At 39.8% G+C, this 27,871-nt stretch overlaps 1 protein-coding gene across 4 annotated transcripts; it reads left to right on the top strand.

Moving 5' to 3' along the window:
• Positions 1–26,870, top strand: LOC124181731 (transcription factor cwo). Of its 4 annotated transcripts, XM_046568563.1 has the most exons (5): positions 1–744; positions 15,105–15,234; positions 23,943–24,126; positions 24,770–25,003; positions 25,965–26,870. In XM_046568563.1, exons 1-5 carry the CDS (start codon positions 680–682, stop codon positions 26,513–26,515), a joined length of 1,164 nt encoding a protein of 387 aa, XP_046424519.1. In that variant the 5' UTR covers positions 1–679; the 3' UTR covers positions 26,516–26,870. The 4 variants fall into 4 exon arrangements, with proteins under 4 accessions (XP_046424519.1, XP_046424521.1, XP_046424520.1 ...); XM_046568565.1 differs by lacking the exon at positions 15,105–15,234 and having other exon boundaries at positions 2–744; XM_046568564.1 differs by lacking the exons at positions 1–744; positions 15,105–15,234 and adding an exon at positions 22,424–23,266.
• The last annotated feature ends 1,001 nt before the right edge of the window (positions 26,871–27,871 follow it).

Here is a 27,871-nt window from a genome sequence, read left to right on the forward strand (position 1 = left end):
GAGAATCGAAGTACGAGGCAGGCGCGCGTGTTATACCGTAGCCTGCTTGCCAGCGATCGACACGCGTGGTGTGTGCATCGTGCTTCTCTCGACGCAATCGCATCGATTCAGATTTATTCGCGTCGTAAAAGGAGCGAGAGAGAGTGGGAAGAACGAAAAAAAAAAAACAAAACAAATACGTCGGATAATTCAAAGTTTTCACAAAAATTACGGTGCCTGGCTCCGTGCGAATATCGAACTAAATTGCAGTAGTAATAAAGCGAAGTTGAAAAAAATTTCATCCTTGCGAACATCTTCGCGTATTCTTCGGGGATCGGAGTGAAAAGCTGCCTTTTTATCAACGTGCGAGGGTTCGTTATAGAGACGATTTGTTTTGTGATCCGCGTGAAGTGAAATCGATTAATCGATTGGTATAATAGGTATCTACCTATCCTTTTTCGAGTGGTGGAAAACTTCGGTCGGATAAGAAAACCCTATTTTCTGCTAATTCTACAGCTGCTGTATAGTTACGAATATCAATAATTGTACAAAAAATTGTGCTGCGTGAGAGTGCGGTGATAATTGTATTACGTTAAACAAGTTTATACTGGTCAGTTGTCAGTAAAGTGTGTGTATAGGTATACGGATATTTGTGAAGTGCCCTGCGAACGAGCGTGGTGAAAATATTCTATGCTTCAAGATGATGGAGACTCAGCATTATTGGGAAGAGAATTCTGCGCATTCTATGCAAGTCAAATATGAAAGGTGAGTAAGATGGTTGGATATTTAAAAAGGAAAACTCCTCGAAGCACATCTAACGGATTAAACGCGTTTTCACCATCGATGCCCGTAATGGAAAGTATTGCAGGTAAAAATGGTGGCAGTCGTCTTGCGCATTCGTGTCACGTGATGACACACGCTTCGAAGAAAGTTGAGTCAAGTGATGAAATCGGTCGAACCTGCCCGAAACTAGCGTTCTTAGGGTCGCTCGATGTTCGTCTAATTGTAAGAAGAGAGCGTAATAAATATATGCTGCGTCGATCCTTGTTCAGCGCTTGGGATTTCCCCCTGAAGATATTGAGTGGAGTGATCGGAATTGCATCATGTATTTACGGGCTTTTATGGATTCGCAGTGTAAAGTGTACAAATCCGTTTGCTCTCTCATCCCCGCCTCATATCGCGATATATTATAAACATTTTTGACTGAATTTTTTTCTCAGAATCGACAAATTTCATGCCGATAACAGGGTAATCTTATCTAATGTGCAGGCATTATATCCGCATTATCCGTGTAATAAGACGTATCGTGTAAAACGTATCTGCACGGCAGTGTAATAGCGTAAATTTTTCACGAGTACGTAATTCGAGTGTTCAACGATTTGAATCTCCCGCGCCCTCAACGATGAATTCCTCGATTTGAATCAGAGATTCCGTGTCCTTCGCTGCATCCGATATTTATTCAAATAATACGAAACGCGTAGCCCGTCTAAAAATAAATCTCAACCTCACCTTTCATACCTCAACGAAGCGAGATCGATAAAAATCTCCTCGCCCGTTTCGCGCCGTGATATAATATTTTCCGTACCTGCGTACGATACTTGTCGTTGGCACGGCGTAACGTAACCGAAGAATACGAGAGAAAAACAGATAGACAAATTAAAAAATATCACCGCAACCCGAAACATTCGGGATATAATAAACCCGAGGGTAATTGACGCGATATGTAACGAAAAATCCCCGTCAGCTCCAATTCAATCTATTACTACGCGGCACTCGGATCGTTAAACTTTGCTCCCCGTTGGGTGAAGCGCAAGGCGAGCCGCGCAAAGACGGAAAATTTTACGTGTCAATAATGCGCGTAACCGAATGTAGATTATCACGCATATACATACGCCGAGTAATTTCTGGAAGTTTGCGCGTTATCTGGGGCGGAAAAATCTGCTGCTGTTTTAAAATGAACGCGCGAAAATTATCGATCGCAAAAAACTTGCCGATTACGTATACCACGCGTGTATGTAGGTACAGAGACAAGGATGTGGGGTTTGCGAATTTTTGCGACGGGCTGGGTAAACACCGCGAACACGATGACGAATCGTTTGATACCTTGGCGATTAAAAGACACGCGGCTTACCTGCGGCGTAAGGCGTTTGCAAGCAAATACAATGGGAGAGAAATTGGCGTATAATGATTCAGGGGGGGATTGACTCCTGTTTCCGGTTTCGTTTGCTAAGCGGGCAGGAAATTACTCGCCGCCCGAAAAAGCGATCGCTCTGACGTCTTGGAATATCGACTGACTGTTACTGCAATACAGGATAGCATGTATATTGTTAAAGACCTCACACTCGCAGGCTCGAGTCACACTTAAAGTGTCTCATGTATATTACAGAGACGCACTAGCTCGATTCAGGAATATAATTTATAAACGCTTTAGCTAGAATATATCGTATCGAGCGTGGACTTCCATTTGCGGTATACAGACGGGGAGAATCATGGGGAAAAAAATTGATGAAATACCGTCTAACGAATTTCTTTCGCCTGCCTTGGGTCACGTACGCGGATTTCCGTGACGGCTTAAGGGGGGGGGGGGTAAAGGTTTCAGCGTAAAAAAAAAAAAACACTTTTTTTGTGAATTTTTTTTAAAGTATGGATTGAGAAAATTTATTCAAACCTTTTGTACATTATTAAGTATACTTTTAACAATATTCTGTAATTTTTTAATGCGGAAATATTAAGAAACAAGCCGGTGACAGAGCTTGCCCCGGAACGTCTTAGAAAAAAAACAATTTGCGGTGTTCACTGTATCTCGGTCGGAAATTATCCGGAATCAAAAACCATTAAAATTTAGTCAAAGTATCATCAAATCCTCCCCCCCAACGTTCTATGATTATTTTGTTTTAATTTAAAAATTTTTGGTGGCCATCTAAAGTGTAAGCTGCTATTTTCCACGAAAAATTCCGCCATTTCGTGGGTGGGAAACCCCCTTAATGTAAAAAAAAAAAATTTAACTGAACGTTGGGGGGAGGTATTTTATATGTAGAAAATGTGTACCAAGTATGGAACGAATCGGTCCAGTAGTTTTTAAACGGCAGTGAACACGGACTTTGAAAAGGTAGTTTTGAGAAAAAATCACAAGCGCACGATCGAACGTACAACGACAAACTGACGCTCGTCTCTCGTTTTAAAATATTGTACAGTGTATCGTATATACATACAAATATAAAATGATGTGTTTTTATGGCTTTACTTACCTGTCTTTACTGAATAACGATAATATTTACGATAGAAGTGAATAAGCTGTATACCTGCTGTCAGAGCTGTGGTGTTAAAGGGCAGGAGACTAACTAGACAATAACTTCAAGAGTTTTCCTCAGATCGACTTAAAATTTAACGCTCGTGCAACGATAAATTGACGTTAAAGCCTTGTTTAACTAAAAAAGTAGAGTAAACCACGAAAACTGATTTTGCGTTGCTATTAGCAAAAAAGGATCGACGATAGCGCAAAATGTTTAGGCGTACCTCGTTTTTCGTAACTCCAACAATATTGAAACAATTTTTTTAACGATACCTGTTTTACTGAATTTTTCTGGTCACTATAAGAAAATGAAATTTTTCTCAGTATGGGTTTATATCGTTTACAACCAGGCGATGTCCGAAGTGCGATATAGGTATTATAATAGGAATCGAGGGCATTCCGAGACGAAGCATTAAAACAGCACCTGAAAATCACATGTTACCGTTATCTGGCCGCTGAGAGCTTGCAGCTGCCGTTGATGTCGGTGAAATTCCTCGGCTACCGATATCGTCATCTGCGATCATTGCGCCAGGATATAGCTTGTAATATCGCTTAACTCTTACCTGGATAGAAAATACCAGTCTCGGCTTACAGTTTCACAGAAGAGAGAATTCCCTCGCTTGCAATTGGAATTCTCTCGATGCTTCCAAAGTTTTCCGTTATAAAACAGCTTTTTCAATCGTCATTTTCCAAGTATGTTTAAATTCCAGTTACACGTCTCCTGAATTCTCCTTCACACCTGTCGCAGTAAATTAAGCGAACTCGAATCGCGACAATTGTTGTTATAAATTTTGCTGCAGCTGTACGATGTTTAAAATTGCGTCAAAAGCTGGCCGTCTTGCAAGTTGAGTGAAATTTCTGACGCACACCGTGAAACGTTTCATTCGTAAATAATTGTCAAACTTACGTTTGTTCGCAACGATGCGAGGAGCGCGGTTTAACGTATTCAGAATAATGAAGAGAATGAAATTGGATGAACGAAAGATAATAACAACTCAAGATTACGAGCTTTGGATCCGACACAAACTGGGTCGTGACAACGTTTTCACGTCGTCCGTCATAAAATACACGATAGTAAACCACTCGCGTCACGGGTTTTTCGTATCAGTGATTCGGAAACAGCAAACTCGGCTCAACTTGTATACTGCGTTAATTTATTCACCGCTCCGAGTTATTAAATTGTATACAGTGATATCGGAAGGCTGGTTATTTAATTGAGCTGAGAAAAATGACACTTATGCTTTTACGCCAGGGAAAGTGTCTGTAATAATATTATACAAATGAGCTAGAAGTTTTCGATGCGATGTCGGTGCTGCAATTATCTTCTCTCAAAGTATCACGTGCCTCTTATCTCAAACTCGAATCACCTGATCACCCGATCAGAAAATCCAGGTACAAAGTGCTCCGCGGAGATGAGTTTCGTCCAATTAAGGCTACAGTTTTATTATCCGAACGTATACAACATTATAATCGCGGACTCCTGTGAATTATTAAACACACTCGGCTTGCTAACCACTTAAGATATGAAAATATCTGCGGAATGCGACTTATCAACGTCTGTATTATTTTTTATTCTAGTTATTTGTCTGCATTTCAAACCGCTGTATAATTATTTATAAAGGATGTTTCGGGCTATATATATATATATACAAATTTTTATCTCAATGATTATCAACTCTGTATAAAGACATCGCGTCACGTATGAAAAAAAAAAAAAAAAAAACAGTCGGTTAAACGAACGAATAAAAAAAATCGTTATTTTCCACAGATCGACGATCATATAGCTTTCTGTTGTTTTTTTTTTTTTTTTTTTTTGCTTCCAATTGTACACAGATATATGTATATGCATTTACCGAGCGTGAAATATACGCGAGATAATGATTTTATCAAAGCATAACAGGTGCAGATTTTCATCACACAGATATATATATGAGGCTAACTACTTCCTTTATAATTATTATTTGATATAATTCTGTTATACGGTGGGTGAATTTGTACACAGCGGCGTATCTTCGCTGATTAAATTTAAAAAATGACGAATAGAATTCACTCCGTGTAATCTTGACGCCGGTGATTTACACAGGGCAACAAAAATAAGAAATACAAAATTGGTAGGCTTAGAACAATTGTACCCTGTAAAGGCACGTAACTGTAAAAAGCACAAGGTACACTTGTGAATATCACAATTATTGATTCACTAATTTAGCCGAACGTTATGGAGATTAAAAAGGAATTGGAAGGTGTACTATTATTGCGCTGGATAAGAGAACGGTATTTTACAGTGGGTGTATAAAGTCGCGCAAAATGTACACAGAGTGAAATTTATCACATAAACTACAGTAAAAAGTATTACGTACAAATATCGAGGAGTGATTCACAAAGGAAATTTGTTTCGTAACGGGCAGGTTATATCATACGAGACGTTTGAAGATAATGAGAGAGATATTGAACAAGAGAATATTGGGGAATTCCAAAATATTTTATAACATTTTTCACACATTTTTCACGAATTCTTATGATTTTTGAGTCAAGGAAACCTGGTGCAAAGATATACAGGTGTGCGCATATTCACAGCTCTACTAATTCACACCGAGAGAAATTTTTAGCGATACCGCTCAGTCCTTGACTATTTTCATTTTTTACTACAACGAAATACACAGTTTTAGTTAGAAAATGAAAATTAGTTTTCTAGCCGTTACCGGAAAGTCTGGTATCCGTTGCTATTCTTTCTCATTACGATCACTGTTGCTAGATTTTCTTCCAACTGTTGCGAAAATTTAACGCTTGTGCAACGATAAATTGACGTTAAGGCCTTGTTCAACTAAAAAAGTAGAGTGAAACCTCAGAAACTGATTTCGCGTTGCGATAACCAAAAAAGGATCGACGATAGCGCAAAATGTTTAGGCGTACCTCGTTTTTCGTAATTCCAACAATATTTGAACAGTTTTTTTTAACGATACCTATTTTACTGAATTTTTCTAGTTACTGTGACAAATGATATTTTTCTCAGTGTATCTGGATCTGTATAATATTAAATTACAAAGTTGAGTTTAATGGAAATATTTTACCACTTTTTTTCCACGATACCTACAAGTAACCTTTTGAAATTACAGATTTCAATCTTGTCCTCAAACGAAATTATGTCACTTTTATTTTTCTTTTAAGACCACATGATTATGATTTTTCCCTTTGGAAAAACAAGCCTGTATTATACAATTTTCTCCATCTATCACACTGTATATTATTCTTACAGTGGTAACGACTGTGAAAAATGACACCTATCTTGATAATTTTTTATCGATAAAATAAAGAGAGAGAGAGAGAGAGAGAGAGAGCGATAATAGAGATTTCAAACCAAAGCGCGATTTTATCTTTGACGTAATTTATATAGTAGGTGTAGGTACTCAGATTATATACCGCTTATATTGCTGCTGCAGCAATTCGTCACGAGCAAACAGACACACACATACACACACGCTTACGCACACGAGTTAACGTAACATATATGTTTATAAAAAAAAAATAATTATACAAATTGTCGTAGAAAAACACGATGGAAAATTTTTGAGACAAGACGTTCTTTACGATAAGATATTGTCACCCGTCTACGTGATCGTTTACACACTATATATATATATATATATGTATATATGCGAGGAGATAACAGACCCGAGGTGCGTTAAATAGACCATTACATTTTATACGGACGTTACACATTCACTCTACAGGCAAAATGTCAGTCAGCTATTAAGTGTATATTACAGCTGTACTTTCACTGCGTTCAATGCTAAAGCAATCTCAAGATGATCGCGCATGTTATATAATATACGTTAACTAGTTTTAAATTCGATCTTGCGAAAGTTTTTCTTCGAGACAATATTAATTTGCGTCCTTCTAAAAAAGGCTGACGGGTTGTTGCATGTATGCAAATACGCTGGATCACGATTCGCTGACAATTTGAAGACCCAGTTTACACAGACTTTCGTCAGCTGCTTTTAAATTGTCGCGTACTACTTTCCGGCGAAATGTGCAAAAAAAAAAAAAAAAAAAAAACAGAAAAAAAACATACTTCCAACGTTTCTGTAAAGGAAAAAGAAATTTGAGATTAAATTCTTGTTTGCAAATTAAATATTTTCACGCGGCTTCGTGTCTTAGCTCTTAAAATTAAATTATTTCGCGAAGATTGTGCCGACGGGGATTTTAAGAGGTTGATTTTGTAATTGTGACTTACGCGTTCCACGTCTATTTTCTTAAAAGGCGTGCTTATTCGTCAGTTGCTCGTGAACGCGGTGTAAAATTATTAACCTACATATCGGCGCGAAGTGCGAGCTGAGCGCGTGCCGTGCAACGTGACTCTAAGTTGCTGATTCGTCTAAAAAAACCCGAGTATTTTCCGCACATGTTATTATAACGCGTTAAATATAATACGTATTAACACACGTGTGTGTGAACGGTCGATTCGTCGCCTGCCCGAAGGATCGATTAGGGACACTGCAGGCAATTGTGTAACGTGTTGACAAGAAAAAAATATCGATATTGCCGCGTTAATTGTGCCACTGCCGGCTGGTGCGCATAATTGTTATACAACGAGTATTGAAAAAAATAATACGAGATTCTCGGAGACGGAAGCTTTATGCGTCGAAACATTTGAAACTGAACACGTAACTGCATAAAAATCATTTACTCTACTCGGATGTTACAATTTATTCGGCAATAAATCTCTTGCGATATTTTACCGTGTCGCATTATTATTCCGCGCATCGGGTATATAACGTAACGAAATTACTCTGCCTGGTTCGGGTTATTACAGGTGTAGAGAGTTGTGTGGGAATTTGCTAAACCATGCAACTCACGCTCGAAATGCATAAGTGCGTATCGTATGCTGAGTGCGTAACGCACGACTTCAAGCAACGCTTATGATGCGATTGTACGTTCTATTCCTGGTTGGCTGCCACCAGCCGATAATTGTGTTTTTAGCCGAGTCACTGCTGTTTGCATATTCGATACCGTGATGAGCATATGCGGCGATCGTGTTCAAATTTTTATTACATATCGAGTGAAAAGTTTTTTTTACCTCAGAGCACCGTGTGTGCCTGTGTGTGTAACATTACAGACTTGAAATCGCGTGTAAGACTCTGTAAGAAAATTAAAGAGGTACATTTTTATCTGTATTAAATACATTTGTGAATTAATTTTCGAACACTTGTGAGCTACATTTTATTTCAACGTAAAAACTTTGAACTGTATAAAATATTCAGAGGTCAAACGACGACGACGACTCGACGAGCGCTTCGGAGGTTCAACAATTTTTCGATTTTCCCGCTTTTCGGACAACCGACGACTCGCGAGAGAATCGAGCCTCCTAGCGGCGAGCGCTGAACTCGCGCTTTGCGATTCTCGTACATACGGATATATCTGAAGTTGGCGATGTTTAGAACAGTTGCAATGTCAAATTGCGACACATACGGTTATTAAATATGGGTTATGATTATTTGAATATAATTACCGCGTATGACGCACTAGTCACGCGGTACTTTTCTCCTACGGACGATAAAAAATGTTGTTATAAATTTCGAAGTCGCTATCTGAAACTGTTACGTGCACTATTTCACGATTAAGATATACCGGGAAATCACTCGGAGATAATTCCAGTTCCACTACCGACAAGCTGCTCCGGCCTCGCCCTAGCGAGATATTTTAGGATTGGGTCGACGCCAGGTCAATGTCTTTGGCCAAAAAAACGAGGAAACTATAATTTCAAAACAAACGATCGCGCGTTTGGCTAAAGATGAATTAAACAAGATTGCTCATCTATCGCTGCTTAGGTCCCGTACGCATCGGCTCGAAATCAGCGCAGATTTCAAACCCCAGTTGTTACAAGCCGCTGCACGGCCAGTTACAGAGGTTAAAAAATCCCCACCTCGGATATTGCGACACTCGCTTCAGACTCTTTCTGATTGGCATACCCCGTTTTGTCAATCGAATTACCAACTCGCCCACGGATAGATTTATTTGCGGTTATCCTTTCTTGGAAAAATACCGCTCGAAAGCTGTTTATTGGCGAAAACGTGGGATCCAAAATGGCGCAGACGCGAGGCATGAGACCTGAATTCTCTGAAATCTAATTCGACACGCGATTTGAGATTGATTAGCAAACCTTTGAACAGGGTTAACCCATATCCACTGTTGCAAAGTGGAAAAAACTCGCGAACGAAGATTTAGCGATATGCCGGAGTAGTAAAAATGTAACAGTCGATAGGAATCGCGAAAGCTCGAGGTTCCTGCACAGGATCGGCGGGGGGTGGGGGAGGGGGGGGGGGACGCGAGGCGTGGCAGCACACGTGATCGTGCAAAAGTGAATGGCCGACGTCGCGACGTCGTCGTCGCCGAGAGTGGGACGTAAGGTCGGCGAAGGACGCTGCGGAGATATTTCAACGAGCGAGATTCCGATCGGTTTAAACTCGAGTGGGTTATAACGTCTACTAGGTATATACATATATATACATATATTCACGGATCCGCCGCTTATCTCGGTCGAGTCTCTTACCTTTTGTAATTATCCGCTGTGCAGGTAGAACGGTCAGCCAAGGAGACGAACGATTCTCGTTGACGATATGTGGAATAGTTATTGAATATCTACCCACGCGTCGTTGCAGCGAAGGAGAAAAGAACCGAAAGGCGGGAGGACAGCTTCCATCCATCAATGCCCTTGGATCACACAATTTATTTACAATAAATTAAAATCGGATCTATCACAACTGCTAGTTGTTCTCAGAGCCACAGAATGTAGGAAAATTTAGGGTACGGAATTGCTTGAGAAATAGTAACGGGACAGCTGATATTATTTCCACATGTTATGAATACGTGTTACACGTACCAAAAACATGTTTATCTATGTGTATACATACTCGAGTGCATTCCACGTTCTTTCATCACTTATGTATTGTGTTGAGAATACCTTTTCGATGATTTGATTTGATTACGAGATATTGAGAATTTAGAAAATTCGTGTTTTCGCAGTCTTCGATGATTTTCATAAAAATTCAAAACAAACAGATGCTTACAGCATTGCGAAGATGAACTTAGTTATACACAGATTTTTTTATTTTTCACGTCTTTGAAACTTGTCGCGAAACTAGCAAACTGGTTTGATTTCACTCGACGACTGCTTGTTTCGTCGGGAAAACTATTTTACGTATGATGTTTGTTTTCGTCAACAGTGAATTTAATCTTGATGCTTGTTGAGTAGAATCAATATCATTACGACCATGTAAAATTGAATATTTACCGCCACCCACGTGATAGAAAAAAAATTGATATCGTAAGTAGAGAAAAGCCTTCGAAACGAGAGAAGCTATCGTGGAATAAAATAGAACAAATCTGTCAGTTGTTTACCCATTCTACAGTGATTTGAAACGCAAATTGGATGCATTCTCCGCTCTAGTTAAAAATTTTTGTAATTTCTTCTTTCATTGTTAGGAAAATCCTTTTACAAACTTACGAACACGTAAATTTGACTCGTCCTCGAGTGAAAAAGCTTGAGCTATATCGGTTCATAAATAATGCTTTTGTACGAGGAATCGATCGTTTCATGATTTAAATATATACCTTAATCTATCGCCCATATTTAAGTTCCTTTTCTTTTTTTTTTTGTAATAAAATTTTTTCCAAATTCTTTGGTAGCGATTCGATGCTTCCAATTTCTCATTCGCGGTACGTAAAATATAAGCGACAATTCGTGACTCGCAGTACCGTATAACTTCACATGTAATATACAGTTACTCGAGAGAAAATGTCATCCACGTGTCCGTGCACGCGCGCCGTTTTGTGCTACAACGAGTACACCGATCGAGTTTGTTACCGTTGTGACACAGGATGACAAAGCTTCTGTACTAGAAACACACGCAACCTACACGCGTATTTATTTGCCGGGATATAAACGGCCGTAACTAGTTTATGGTATGACATATAATCTAGATTCCCGTCAGTGTTTGAGTTGCGTTCAAACCACGTGATTACAGGAAGTACACAGCGTGTTGCTCACGTTGTTTCCGCGTTTGCCATCCGATATCGACCATTTCTTCCAGGGTTCTGCGCACGTATCGTGTTTCAGTTTCGCGAAATATATCCATGAAAAAAATTGTTCATAAAAAAAAAAAAAAAAAAAAAACAAAAAAAAAAAAGCTCCGAAGAAAGTTCGAGATTTTCGGGCATCGCGGTCAATTGGAAAAGACTGACCAGGAGGTGTTGAAGTTTTTTTTTTTTTTCTTATTTATTTACATCTGCGTTTGGCTTCTGTGTCGAACAATCTGTGAATTGTGAAATATACCTACGCAAGCTTCTTACTGACGATTCGTTTTGGCGCTTATTCAACACCGTTGTCTCCAATTTCATGGATTTTTCGTCGCTGCTGGCTCCGATGTTTTCACGCAATTCGTCGTTACATTCGAATTTCTTTTCCGATCCTTATCCATCGTTCGTCGCTCCTCCCACCTTCGGCAAAGTTTTCGGTGCTGTTTGACGACTCCTTGATATGCAGCGACGAGAGCTTTCGTCGTTTTTTGTCCACTCCATCCCGCGGCTATTTACGGTACATACCTCCGTAACTCTATGTATAGAACAAAATCTATATTCACGCAGCTCAATTCTCGGCCGTCCCGGGTTGTTGACTGTTACGCCGGCGCTGCCGGACGAACTTCGGTCAACCGATACCGACGCGGACTCGAATCTATTAAAGCGACAGCCACGGCATGAGTTGGCGGATCTGACGAGTCACAGAATCAGAAATGCGCGATCCGAGTTACGCGCTTTTTCTTTCCTTTTATTTCGGGAGGCGGACGACTTTTCGAGAATGAATATTGTAAAAAGAAGCCTTCGACTATCGAGGAAATCGTAGATTTAAATGTTGGAAACGAAGCGAGGAACTTGGACGATTGAAATATTCTGTGAAATCGGAAGGATTAAGATCGAGATAGGTGAAATAGTTGCGGAAATCGTGGAATTGAGCATTTGAATGAAATTGCTATAATGCATAATGCAGTGAGAGCCGAAATAATGAGGACGTATTTTTTGTTTTTCGTCAAAAATGATAGTTTTTCATGTTACAGGTTATTTAATTTCACTGATTTTAATACAGGTATACAGGTATATCTTGACATGAGTGACGTCACAATGTTATAGTTTTCAATCTGTTATATTAATGGTAATTTTGATTCAATCGAAAAAATAAAAAATACGTCCAAAATATTTTTTTCCAATCTACAAGAATTTGAAATAAAAAAATTTCATTCAAATACTCAATTGTCGTTCCAAGTTTAGCAGTAAACGCTAAAGTATTTCAATTCAATGATATTCTATACTACCGATTTTCATCTTATCGCGTGCTAACGTTCATTTTCACGCACCGAGAGAAATTTTTAGTTCCGGTTACCGCTCGGTTCTCAACTATTTTCATTTTTTACCATAATCGAAAAATATAGTTCTAGGCACGAAATGAAAATTAGTTTTCTAGCTGTTACCGGAAAGTCTAGTTTCCGTTACTATTCTTTCTCATTACGATCACTGTTGCTATATTTTCTTGCAACTGTTGCGAAGATTTAACGCTTGTGTAACGATAAATTGACGTTAAAGCCTTGTTTAACTAAAAAAGTAGAGTAAATCTCAGAAACTGATTTTGCGTTGCAATTACCAAAAAAGGATCGACGATATCGCAAAATGGTTAGACGTACCTCGTTTTTCGTAATTCCAACAATATTCAAACAGTTTTTTCAACGATACCTGTTTTACTGAGGTTTTCTAGTTACTGTAACAAATGAAATTTTTCTCAGTGTGGATTTTTCAACGATTCGTTAGCGTTTCAGGTGATTTTCAGTGATTTCGTTGTCACATCCTATGAGGAAATAAGTGAAAAGCGACGAGAACTATGGGAAATAATTGTAAATCAGGGGTAACACTGGAAACGATAAAAATTACATGATAAGGTAGAAATCAATGTCGATGAAATGGGGTCATTATTTTGTTTTCTAAGTGAACGGCGCTCCGGCTTCAGGGCTTTTTAAACCTCGTTTGTGTCAATTTATCGAGACTTAGGTCTTATCACGAAAATCACGGAATAATCCTGTCAAAATCAAGACTCGTTTTCTGAAGATCATTTCGAGATCAAATGACAGTCGTAATTGACGTCAGATCAAGATCGGCTTGCAGGGACATCGCGAAACTTGACAACTTCCTAATATCGGTATATAAGCGTGCATCATAACCGTATAGTACACGTATTACACACACTCTAAACATCGGTAAGTGACGAAATATACGACAGGAGTCATAAGCCTAGAACAATCGCGTTCGTATCGATGATTTTTATCACTGTCCGTCGAAGAAACTAGGTTCAGAAGATATCTAACAACAATATCACACCGGCAAGGTGACCGAATCTGTATTTTTCCCTCCTTGACGTGTAATACAAATAACAGAATCCGCCTTGGTTCACGATCGCACACAAGGCAAATAGACGCGTGGCTCGAGTTGCCGACGATTTGTTTGAGCAGCGTGAAATTGCATAAGAAGAAACCCTTGAATCGAGGAGTTTAATTCTGTCGGTTTATTTGTTTGTCGTTTTGCAACTCGAGGTGCAAACACGCCTCATCGCGAACTGCAGAATTAACAACATACACAATATGCGGGTACGTTACAAGTAGAGAAAGCTGGGTAGGCACGTGGATTCCGCGACGAAATTAGCCGGGGCGTGTAGTTAGTCAGGTACGTATTTGTACGCAAATACTTGCCATGTACTCACTCACCTCGGCGAAGCTGGAGGGGGCAAAGTGCAAAAGGCAATCATAATCGAGGACTCGCGAATGGCTCAACTTCGCTCTCGAGTGCTTATAGCGGAGAGTCACGTGCCGAGTCGCGAGATTCGCATCTAACAAGGTCGCGGCAAGGTCGTCGCCGTCGCCGCAAGGACTTGCGCCCGTGTGCGAAAGGAAGCGTGGCGAGTTGGGAAAAAAAAGATCGAGAAGCCGAGGAATAAGAAAAAGAAAAGAGCCGGCTACGCCGGGTTTTCTGCCTACAGACAACAACACTCCAGGATTCTCGATTATAGGCTATAAACGACTCGCCGTCGGCGAAAACCGGTTAAGCAGGTACCTGCAAGCTCGACCTTTAATCGCGTCTCAATTTCTTACCGTAAATTATTACAATTATTGTAACATTCTCGCCAAGTTCAAACTATAACGGACAAAACGATCCGATCTGTATGTCGCTCGACTTTTAAATTAAACTCTTTTGTTTACGACCAACTCTTCCACGATGACGACGACGATGCGGATGATGATTCGGAGTATTTTATGTACCTACTCGTTGCGATTCACGCGCGTGGCAATTGCAATCGCGACCTTCGGTAAACTCGATTCGCGTCTCGCATCCCGGAATTAAGCTCGATGATCCTGCGGTTGTGCGGATATTAATACTTACCGCGGTGAATTGCACGAGGAATTTTACTTTCCAAGTTAATTATAATTCAACGATTATGATTCGTGTCGAAACTTTCCTTTAGCTTATGTATTATCAAGATCGTACAACGATCAACGTATTGCATACATTGTATTCGCTGATTATAGTCAATTTAGTCGAGTATCCGTATATATGGCATACATATCATATTACGGTATGTACATTCTACATACAAGTAAACGTATACGAACATTTGTACGAACAAACAAGATTTGCGCATAATTCTCAAGGAGGAATAACGATGCAGCTTTTAAACGAGCGGAATTTTTCGTTGGCCTGATTAGATATAATTAAAATTATTTATACAACGTGTTGATTTCAGTCTCGATGGAAGATCGTGTAAGGACGAGATTTATAGAATGGGCCTTGGGAACGGTTACTGCGAAGGAAACTTGAACTTTGCCACCGCCTCCGAGGACGATGAAGTTTACACAAAGAAAAAGGTCTCCAGAGTAAGTATCATATGCATATACATATATGTATATATATATATTTCTTGCCATTCGATCCCAACGCATATTATTACGATAAGCCATTTACTGGAGTAATTTATTCGTGAGCACTGTTCGTCGACAGGTGTAACGGATTTAGAAAAAAAGACAAACATGTTTTCCAGTATTTTTTCTATTTCTTTTTTTCTTCTTCCTTTCTTTCATCATCGGGAGACGGTCTCGGAGTCGCTGCATAATTTCGTCGTTTTTGCACACCGACGGTGAAAAAAAATACATACAAGTGCCATTCGGAGTGCGGATAACGCGGGTATCCTTGAACAATACCAGGAAACATTAAGACCAACAATTCACCGCTGAGCGTCAATCAATTACCTGCGGAATTTGGGTCATGATAGAAAGCTTTTCCGTGTTGTCGAATCAGCAGTGATGCAACATACGAAACAGCCGAGCTAAATCCAAGGCGGTCACGTTTGGATGGAACAAAAAAACTATCGAGCTAAAGATCGATGAGTAAGCAACGCGTAGCATCGCTTTTATGGAAACCGCGACCATTCCAAATTTGAACATTCGCAATACGACGAGGCGTAATTCAGCTCTGCGCTTCGAAATTTCGTATATACATATATTCTGTCAATTCAAACGTACAGAGTGAATTCCTAACGACTGCATACTCCGTCGTCTGCTGAAATTTAATGCGCATGCGTTACAGGTGGAGAGCGGTCGTTTGGCAGGCCCACCAACTGTCTTTAACCTAAAAAATTTTAAGCAGCGTTGCCACCGACGAGGGTCAAGACTTTTGAGCTTACTTACACAGCGTATAAATTTATGATGGTTGGTCGACCTGGCGAACAGTTGCTCTCGGATTGTACTGCGTGAGAATTAAATTTTAGCAGACGACGGAGCGTGCAGTCTCAAAGAATTCACTGTGTATTAAAGAAAATTGCAAAAGTTGACGGCCATCGAATTTTATGCGTTATCAATCGTTTAAAAGAGTTCTATCGCAAAATAAATTGGCGGTTAGAAAGTAATGAAAATTGAAACACGAGTAGCTTATATCAACATGTAAACCCAAGTCAGTTAAAATTTCGTTATTTAATACGTATTTTGCGTCATTTAATATGTAATACTCTTAGGGCAAACAAATTTTTTATCGTGTTCGATCACTCAATAATCGACGGTTTGACGTCGATGAAATTCATTTTCAACAGTGAAATAAATATCCAACGAACATTTTGAAAAAAGTAATTTTGCCAGAAGAGTACGTGTTGAATTATGCAAAATACGCGTTGAGTAACAAAGATTCATCCAACTTATCGTTGCGTCTTCAGCTATAACCCATGTTTCAATTTTCGTCTCTTTCTAACCGTCCGATTCATTCATCGCGACAAATCTCCCTCGCCAATTTTAATCCCCGAAAGCTGTACGCACGAACTGAACTGCAATTACTCACGTGTAGCGGAAAACGAAGTAGAAAATTTCGTCACTGGTAATCCCGGCTCACTCTCGCGAGTCGAACCGGATCGCGTGCGACGACACATCGGCACCAAGGCTGCAACACGCATACACGGACACGCAGACACGTGAAAACCGTAGGTCAAACGAGTTTCGAAACTCACAAGAATTTCAATCCGTACGTGTTGTGCGCACCAAGTCAGCGAACGGCCGTCGCCACCGGTGTGAATCATTCGCCCGATCGTTGCTTCGTTCTTCGAACATGTAATCGGCGAACGAAAGTTCCTTTTCGTGTTCGCCGACACGTACGCCTCAAGGAAGTTCGTCACTCCGTGGAAAAAGTCCGCGGGAGCTATTCGTGTGCTCATCTGATACATCCTGTCCCATTCACCGTCTTGATCGTGGAACAAATCGTTGTACAATTTTAGAACGACTTTCCAAGGAGTTGGCTTTTCAAAATATCAGCATGTTTTATTTTTTATGATTGACCAGATGAATTTCGGACAATCTTAAGGTTGCGAAGTAACGATTCTCGCAAATTTGCATCGTTAAATTATAACGTTAATAACTTCAATCTTTGTTGAATACGTAACGTATTTTTATAAAATTCTTTATACTATTGACCGATTCGCCAATTTATTATCAGCCAGCTTATTCGGGCGAGAAAATTTCCAACTACCACTGCAAGTTATCGGCTACACTTTTAATGCCAACTTCGTGTTAGTTTTGGGCACTAGTTTTTAATAACTGAACGGTTCGCCAAAGTAGCAGGTCACGAATTCTCTGGTGTTCCCTGCACGCGTTTTCTGCACAATTCGTTACACCGTGTAACGAATAATTCCAGCCACAACTGGATCGAACGATGCCCGTAATTAACTGTAATATCTCTGAGATAACCGGAATCGGTAGATCGTAATTATCCTCTACGAATTTCCTCGAGTCCAACACTCGACTTACAAATAATTAATAAAGTCGAAGGATGCACTTTGACAGTTACATTTTCATTCCGATCCCGGTCTTCTGCCTGCTGCCGCAGTTCTCCAAGAAATTCAACGACAGTTTGAAACCTGCGGCTTATAGACAGCAGAGGATTAAATTAGAGAGCCCAGGCTGAGTAGCTTCTGTACGACGAAAAAGAGAACGGGAAATTCGGTCTCCGAGAAGGGCGTGTATAATTAACACGCGGGCACTTAGTGCGTCTAGTTGCAGCTCTCGCAACATTGTCGGCACCGGGATTCGTACCTCGAAACGTTACGTCATGCGTTACAGAAACGGAGCCGTCGCACTGATTCGCACACACCTGCAAAGTATAGAAGTTTTCACCGCAATGGCAATATTTGATCAATCACAAGGTCCGCGTGATCTTCGTCGGCAGATCCGAGGATCCCGGAGTCGAAGGTCTCTGATGATTCTGAGGGCAGACGGGGAGACTAATTGGCGTGACCTTCGGCGTTTCCAAAGGTCATCGTGGTTTTGCCGAGAACGAAAGCTAATCGAGGACGGCAGGCGGGGTTACAAAACAGGATCGTCTTTCCTCCGGATTCAATTTGTGTTGCTTTTGCGCACGGCTTAAGGTCATGTAGTTAGTCCTACCTTTACCGACCGGGTAAACTCGCCATTTTTTTTTTTTTTTTTTTCATGTGTGAAATAAACAGACGAACGCGAAGGGTTCAAATTTCGCCGATGGATCGTTCTTTCGTAGCGGAATTCAGGAAAGTTACTCATATCCGGAAAATCGTGAAAAAATTGTGTAATTTTTTGATATTTGTTACTATTCACAAATTTCCCGTATTATTTTCAGGGGAATGCATTTCATGTAGGAAGGCAAAGGGTGAGTTTGCTCGGTCGGTAAAGGTAGGAGAACCGCGTGACCTTAAAACCTTGCGACACCGCAGAATTACACTCATCATCTTTATTTGCCATATTATACCTACACGCGCGCGTGTTTGAAATTTAGAAATTCGCAAGACTCGATGACCAGTCGACGTAATTCTTTGTACACCCATTAATACCTGACATAACATTGACTCTGTATTGACACCTGGAATTTCTCCTTCATCTCGTTTTGCACGAGCTAATAAACTCCCACGGTCACTCACAATGATCAGCGTTGACGGGTTTCTAACCGTAAGGCGAAAGGATTCCATCGCTGTAAAAGCGGCCAACCGTGTACGTAATTGGTGAAAATTAGGGCTGATTACAGATTTTCTGCTTGATTTCACCGCGTCTGTGAATATCGAATTGCGGTATTCATAACCGCGAAGAATAAGCAGAGATCTGCCCCGATATAATTCATGCACATAGTTGTTTCTATAATTCAATTGCTGGAAGTCTCGAATCCGTTGTTTCTCTGCGGCTGTTTTCAGTCAATCTGTTCTTCTCTGCGCACGGTTAACAAACCGACTGATCGACTTCCTTTCTTCGCTTCTGTACAGAATTAAACAATTCCATGCGTAATACAATGCAACGCTGAGGCGTATAATACAGCATAATACAACAACTCGGATTAACGTTTGAATTCAACCTCCGTTATTATCGGTTTCCCGTTGCGTGCCAACGGCAATATCAGCTACGAGACCGGAAGATGATCATCGTTTTATTCTCTTTTAAATCGCATATACGATTAACGAATATTCTGAAACCATAGAAGGTCGCGTTTTTACAAAAAAGGCAAGAGCAGAAGCAAAGGTGAACAAATAACGATTACCGATCGGGGAATTTCGTGACTAGATATTCGACCAATTTGGCAAAACGTTTCTATCAGAGCTATCATGGTCGGACAAATGTAGATATATTAACAGGTGATTTTTGCGCTGTTTACCTTTAAATTTGACAGTATATATTATTACAACAATCGTCTTTGCATGAATAATGTAACGTTTAACCCAGCTTTGGCAACAATATAGAATGAAATTATTTAAATCGGAAAGGCCGCAGGTGTTATGTGTACATAACAACACATATTACCTACTTACATTAGGTATACGGTAATCTGTTGATAAGTTCGAGAAGCTTTTTAACGATCACCGGCGAGCGTGTAAACAGATGACGCGTGTTACAAAATTCTCCCGGTTATCTCGCATGCATGTACGCAAGTATTTCATCGCTGCATCGCATACATGCATATTGCAAAATATACAAAATGTAAATATAATACAATTGCGACGGAGATTCGATCCTGGGGAATGAAATTATTTAAAAAATGACAAGAAGAAGAAGAAAGAGAGAAAGAGGATATAAAAAAATCGCGATCGCACAATGTTGTTGAATTTTTTAACGTGACAAAAATTCCGATCACGGCACACGCATAGACGAATACGTGCGCGCGGAGAGATGCCGATGATACAAGAGACCACTCGAGGTAAACACGAGGAATCAACGACTCGGTACGTGACTTGTTCGACTCGACCGCTTTCCGCCTCGCACGGTTATACGCGTGGAGGACAGGAAGATCTCTGGCTTCGTTCAGAGTCTCGTTTCGAAGATAAGAGACAGCCGAGATCCAGCTATGTCTGGATTTATCGTTATAAAACGCGGAGGCATTCGACCGGCCGGCCAACGCGGTCAAATCGCTCGATATTTCCTACAGCGGAGCCGAGATGACGTTTGTAGAGCAAACACGGCGAGGCTCGAGGTGTCTGCGGAATAAGAAGAAGAACAACGAGAAGAAGAAGAAGAAGAAGCGAACGCGAACCGGTCGAATCCGGATACTTGATAACACGGTTCGCGATTTTTCTTGTTATTTTTAATTCAAGCTCGTTTCATCCCCTCCCACCCTCACCTCCACCTAATCATATCGCTTCATACTTTAATTACAGTATCTATCATCGTCGTTGTAATTCCCAGTGTAACAGATTGCGGGCAAAATATAAATTATAATCACGTGCGTGGGTATAATGAAAAACCAAGGGAAAAAAAAACAAGAGAAATTTTATCGTACACACGTGTAAAATGTATGTATATATATATATATATATATATATATATGCGTGTGTACGTATTACGCGCGTATGCACAAAAATTTGACAAGGATAAGAGAAATTTTGTATAATAAGGTGTACAAAGATTCGATTACAGTATATCACAGGTCGCGACATGCCGATATTGATAATATTTTACGAGTGGAAAAGAATTTTATGATGTATACACGACATTTTATATAATAATAATACGTACACACTATAATTCAACATTTCGCCCTTGATTTAATTGCGATTCTCGCTAATCATATTATTAAACACGCGTTGCGTAATTGTATTGCTGACGGGAATTTATACGCGCTCGAGGCGGTCTGGACGTGTAAATACGTGTAAAAAATAATAAAAGATAGGAAACAAACATTTCCACGAATCACCGCGACACTTAAATTGTTACGAAGCACGCGTTGTTACGCTATCTCGCGTGTAAATAAATATTATCGAGGCGTAACAAGTATCGTTGCAATATCGTGTATTCATCCCCTAAGAATTCCAAGTAAGAGTATAAACTATTGTAGTTGTGTAAAAAAGAAAAGCTGCAATTATACAAATAGACGAATCACGAAGCGACCAACGACCAGAATTATAAATAGAAATTGCAACCTGAAAACGGAAATAGAAATGAGAACGTGATCGCGGGGACCGTGCGTGCGGATTAAATATATTATTATTGTTATTATTATTGTAATTGTATAGGCCGGTACGCGTGATGGTAAACTTTCCGCAAGCACGCGGTGAGGGTTGCTAAAAGCTCGACCTTTCAAAGTCTGCCAAGCCTGCAGCAGGGCTTTGTACGTATACATTGTTGGTACATATTTCCCGGTTCTGTTTTCTTATGTCTCTGCGAAATTTACCGAAATTCCGATTTGTGCAAATCGAACAATTGTATTATTGTCGCAGAGCGTATCCGCACGAATCGAGCGTTGTAATTTTAGACAATGCATGCTCCGAGGAAACTTTCCACGGAATTCCGTTACTCGCTATCGAATCGTTTATACACCTGCATATACGCAGATCTACATTTTACGCATGTGTGACGCGTTTTCACCTGCAAGGCGAACGTTTGTCGTTAACGATTCGACGTTTACGCGGCTATTTCTCAACGCGTTTCGTGCGTTCTGACTTAAAGAATTAGCATCGGGGAAGTTCGTCGTTCTGTTCAAACTTCGTCGCAGTTTGTTTTTTATATCCTCGGTAAAAACACTCGACGAAGAGCGTAATACGCACGGAACGAACGATACTGTAGATTTTACATCTCCTGTGGCCAATGTATGGACAGAAATTTATTGGAGTTAAATATGCGGAAATTGTGGCAAGATTTACAAATCCGATAGTAAGAGTTGCAAAACTAACATCAAGTGTTACAATTTGTTGAGGTAGATCTGCCACAGTCGATACTTAGATTTGACTTGAAAAAAAGCGATTGTTTGCGATTGAATGAGATTCTTAAGCTCCAACTGTTGCAGTTATACGACCAATCGTCGACTCTAATTACACAAGGAAACAATTAACGAATTAATATCAAGTTGCAGAAAAATCTGTTTACATAGAATTGCAGACTGCAGAAAGTTGGAGTGTAGATAAAGTTGAATTCTACTTTTTGACCTCGACCAAAGAAAGAAATGTTCCTCAAATTCTGATCTCTGATTACGATTATAAATACGCGCTTATCGGTCCGGAGCCTCGACGACAATTCGATCGAGACAATAATCCACGTGGTATGATTCGATCAAAAGTGGAACATCTATTTGTATCATTGAACGAGTCTCCTGAATTGGAAATATCTACGTTTTTCCCGCGTAACAATGGCCTGTATTCAGGGTGTATCAAAACACTGGTGAAAATCTGTACTTGTCACAAAGCGATGTGTTTATATCAACCGCGAACAGGGGGTATTTATATCGAGGATAATGGAAGAGGGAAGCTTATATTCAGCGTAAAGATGGGTATTTTCTGTGCGCGTGATCGCGGCGAGAGAAAGCTCACGTGTCGAACGGTGAGCGCCACGTGACGGGGGGCCGGAAATTTTGCGTCGCTATTGAAATGGGAGGCGGCGCAAGCTCCCGCAAGCTCGCCGAACGAGACTACTTGACGGCGACTGACGCTCCACGGGTCATTCAAGTTTTAGCAGCATCTCGAGCCGGTTCTTACCGCTCGCCCGACTCTTATCCTCGTTCTCGACATTCCGTTCTGACGAACAACATCTTTCAACAAGTGTGTCCGTGCCGCGTCGCGAATTCGTGCAAACCTTGTTTCTGCGTAACGTTACTCATTGCCCTTGACAATAATTTACAATTAAGAATAAAATATAATAAATATATACGCACAGGCGCGCGTTAGTCCGAAATTGATTAATTTTCTTAATCCCGTGATTAACACAGTAAACTGCAACTGATCCAACGTATACTACAGTTCGTCGAGTTGTGTACAAAATGGTGACAAACAGTATTTCGGGAAACTGCAGAGACATCAGTGATAATTATTACGTCGTCGATGATTACAATGTTGACAATATTTTGAACGTGCAGTTTTACGCGTCTCCGACATCGAGTGATCGACTATCTCAATCACCGCCGAGGAAAAGACGGTGCATGAACAAAGAGGTGAAATGATGAAAAAAAAAAAAAACGAAAAAAAGAGAAACAAAAAAAAAAAAAAACACCAACGAAAACGATGGAAAAATCGTGCCAACACGTATCGCGTTGTAAATACGGATTATCTGTACATGCGTACGAACTCTTTAAACTCGTAACACGTTTCACGGGCTTGGCGCAAAACGAGTAAACTCATTATACATGTTACTGGCGTAAAAGTATATCCTGTATGACCTAAATTCAGGTACAAGATGCTCGATATAAAATTCTTGGAACAGTGCTCACGAGACTGACAGTAAATCCTATCACGTCGAATTTTATTTTATTCAATTATATCTTATTCATTTCCGTTTCTTTAACTCCAACCGAAACTTTCGACGAGTGAAGTTCAAGCAGTTCAAATTTTTTTTTTTTTTTTCGGATCCCTGTGTTATTATTACGCACGTAAATGGATATTTTTAATTTTAGATCGTGTTTAGAACTTTTGCTTTTTTCACATCCCGATGGAACAAGCATTGAAGCATATAATCGGCGAATATTGATCGAGTTGTTATTATTATTTATTATTATTATTGTTATTTATTATTGTTGTTATTATTATTTATTATTGTTATTATTATGATTTTCTTCGTTGAGCAGAAGAGAAGAAAAAACGATGTTTTATTTATTTTCTTTTGTTCTTTAGCAAGATCCAATGTCTCACAGGATCATCGAGAAGCGTAGAAGGGATCGTATGAACAATTGTTTAGCCGATCTTAGCCGCCTCATACCTGCCGAGTACCTTAAAAAGGGACGAGGCAGAGTTGAGAAAACTGAAATCATCGAGATGGCCATCAGACACATGAAGTATCTGCAGGGTGTAAGACAAGGTAATTAATTATACGTCTTTTATACCTTTACAACTCAACAAATAGAATCTGGTGTGTGTATACATATACACTGTGACACGCGAAATGATGAATAAATTTCTCGCACAAAAATCTCATCGTCAGTTATCCGTGGTGAAAATGATTTTTAGGATTTTCTACGAATTTTCAGAGAAATTGGAATGCTTCGAAAATCTAAAAAATGCCTAGTTTCTCGTGAAAACTTGTAAGATTGTCATAAAAATTTGTTGTTGTGGTTTTTTTTTTTTTTTTTTTTTTACAATCTACAAGACAGTACAATTTTTAAAAACAATTAACAATTCTTTTCGACATACTATGCAACATTTACAGTTTCGTACGAAAGAAAACGTAACGTTTCGTTTTATAAACATTTTTTTTTTTATAAAATTTTTTACCACCGATACGATCTGGCGAATAATTCTCGGAGCGAATCGAAATCTGACTGCGACGAAATTTAATTGAAATCCGAGTTGGTCGATCGAAATAATTGTCTGTTTAACATTCGCATTCACATCGCACGACGTGACTCATTGTCGATACTGCGGGTTTTTGACGACGATGAGAAGACGAGGAAAGGTGTAAAATCGAACCTGAAAATCACGGTCAATTCTTCTCTACTTTTCAGACGTCAGACCGACCGTAGCCACGGTCCATTCGCACACCGACGACAGCGTCGACAGCGTTTCGCACTCTGCGACGGCTTCCTCGGCAGCTGACCACTACAGACTGGGCTTCCAGGAGTGTCTGAGCGAGACGATGCACTTCCTTGTTGACGTCGAGGGCTTCTTCGCCAGGGATTCCCTCTGCGTTCAGCTGATAAGCCACCTACAACAGCACTGCGACAAAATGTTGGCAGCAAGTGAGTGTCGATAAATTAAATTGCGGTTTATAATGTTGAACGAAAAAATTGCTGTTCAAGGGTACATACACTAGGGTGATTCATTTTTTAAACTTCAATTTTTCTTTTTTTTTTTTTTTGTTTTTTCTTCAAGGTGCGATTCGAAAAATTATCGTAAAACCTGGAGAAAATACGAAAATATTTCGAGGTTGTTACCAATTATTGTAATATTTTTTATTCATTCTTATGGACTTTATATATATACGAACTCACAGTGTCCGGAATCAAGACCGATTTGTCTGGAGGCTTGGGTTCGACTGCTATCGGTACCCCTTTTGTTTATCAATAAGTTTCCCTTAATCCCGTGACTGCGACTACGTTTGTTGTTTATCCCTGCTCACAGTAAATCAACTCTCGACGGATAACTCAAGCTCGTTTATTATCGATCACAAATAATACAGCGTAACGTCAAAGAAACAAGTACAGCTTTTACTTCGACTTATACATATATATATATATATATATATATTAGTTTATTTTTTTCTTATCGTGGCCCAATTCATCATTGTTCATAAAAATTAGTACTGAAAACGAAACGGGCACATTAAGGTGATGCGATACTTCTATTTCGTTAACAAAAACTGTTATCCGAATTTCTCCGGGACAATTAATCTTTCGGATAAAAGAGACGAGAACAGCCAACTGTTGACTGGTGAACGATTGATCGAACCACGATAAATAAATTAAAAAAAAAAAAAAAACCGATACACATACAAATCCGTAAGGTGTACGCATAAAAATAAAATAAAAAACACTGCAATAATTGTTAGCGTGCCTGTAAATACTTTCTTTCAGCATTGGTCGCAAATTTTTTCAGCGGCATCTTGAAAAAAAGTAGCTAAAATAAAAAAGAAAGTTGAAAAATGAATGACGCCCAGTAAACGCCATTTTCTAATCCGAACGTTTGTCCTCCGCCTCTTAGGTGACAGACTGGGCCTTCCGCACCCGGAAATGCCGGCATCTAACGGCACCGGAAACGGGGTTTTCCTTCACACCAGCATCCCGGCGAGCTGTCCGCCCAACAGCCACTCGGATCAGGGTTCGAGTTCGGGGGTGAGTTCCCTCGGTGATCCGGAGCGTCCGTTGCGCCCGATTATTCCGGCCCCGACGATCGTCAGCGACGACAGCAACCACAGCACCCATTCTCACAGCAACGCGTTGCCGGCGGTGTCGAGGCCGACGAATTACAAGTTCAAGAGTTCGATAAAGCAGCGATTCTCCGCGGAGAGGGTCAAGTCCCACACCCCGCCCACCCCGGAGAAGGCCCACGGGGTGCCGATTTTCGCCCTTCACGAAGCCGGCGCCTTTTACATTCCCCTGACCGTCGAGGCCGAGCTCCTCAGGCCCCATCTCACCTTCACTCCGGACACCGGGCCCGAAATGGTTCTTCATCCGGTGACAATATCGGTAAACTTCAACCACTCAGCCCCTCCGGCGTGGTCGCATCACAGTCCGACGCATCAGCAAACCTGAAGAGGACACGTTTCGTTGTTTAAATTCTCTCGCAATGTTGCATATTCGCAGTCTATGTATAAACTCCGGGATGAGAATGCTCGATTGGCGGTTTCCATTTTTTTTTTTCTCTTTTCTTTTTTCTCACGTCCTTCTTGCTTTTTATTCTCTTCCTCAACTACCGTCTATGCGCGAAACTTGTGAAAAAGAATATTGTAATGTATGTTGTATACAATGTTATACGTGAATTACAGCTGTGAAAATTCTACGGCTTGTATTCTGTAGTACACGAAGTGTAATCCGTCTGAGTAAAATAGAGGGAAAAAAAATATATATATACTCATCATCGAGTCTGACGTTCGTATGTAAAATGTGATGATGATGATAAAGAAGGAAAAAAAAAAAAAATAACAAAATTAAAAAAAAAAAAAAAAAAAAATAATAATAATAATAAATAAAAAAAAGAAAAATAGATTTATACGATGAAATTGAAATTGAAAAAACAACATTGATCGTTATCGCTAAAATCGTTATTTCAGCAGTCTTTTCACCCCATCGTAATAATTATATTTTCTCTGTAATTATTACAAAATCCTATAAAAAGATTCGATCACGGACCAAGTCTGCGGTATACATTATATACAGTTTGTAGATAATAAAAAACATAATTCTACGTTATGTGATAAAAGTGAAATCTGATCGATCGAGAGAATATTAATATTGTATACCTATGCTATTTAGAGGGTTGCTCAATGTTGACCCAAGCTTGCGGTATTATCGATGTATTAATTATCCTAAGTGAGAATTCTGTAATTTTCTGTCACACAACGACTCTCACGTGTATAATATCGCACACATCGACCTGCCACGATCTCTCTCTGGAATAAATTATACGTATATAAGCGCGCGTACTGACGATTAATATATAGACTTGATAACGAAGGACTGGGTCTGCTTGGAGAACCTCGGTTGGCCTCAGGAACTAAAGACTGACCGAGACCTGCATTACATTGTTATAATAATAATAAAAATTATTATTATTGTATAAAACCGTCGTGTTGATAATTGTACATACATGTAATATGCGTATATAAAGTATATTATTGTTGTATAGTGTATAATATCATATTGTATTTAGCTGTAATATACTTACATGTTACAAGGTTAAGAGATGAAAAAAAAAATAAATATAATATTGTGTTAATAAATTATATTTACCATAAAAACGATGATCGTCGAGCGATTTTATTCATTCCGTATAGTTTTCGCAGATTCTATCGTACGCGTTTAACCTAACTTTTCATAAATCATCATTTCTTAGCTTGTCAAAATTTCTAGCTCTATGCAAAAGGCGAGTATTGATAACTTTTCTTCGTA

The sequence above is a fragment of the Neodiprion fabricii genome, chromosome 4 (assembly GCF_021155785.1).
Source record: "Neodiprion fabricii isolate iyNeoFabr1 chromosome 4, iyNeoFabr1.1, whole genome shotgun sequence".
Lineage (NCBI taxonomy): Eukaryota > Metazoa > Arthropoda > Insecta > Hymenoptera > Diprionidae > Neodiprion > Neodiprion fabricii.

Bases quoted from the DNA above. Each gene is read 5' to 3' on its own strand.
- LOC124181731 (XM_046568563.1), top strand. From the start codon at position 680: ATGATGGAGACTCAGCATTATTGGGAAGAGAATTCTGCGCATTCTATG. The intron at 15,235-23,942 runs GTAAGTATCATA...TTTGTTCTTTAG, and splicing joins CAAAGAAAAAGGTCTCCAGA to CAAGATCCAATGTCTCACAG. The intron at 25,004-25,964 runs GTGAGTGTCGAT...TCCGCCTCTTAG, and splicing joins CGACAAAATGTTGGCAGCAA to GTGACAGACTGGGCCTTCCG.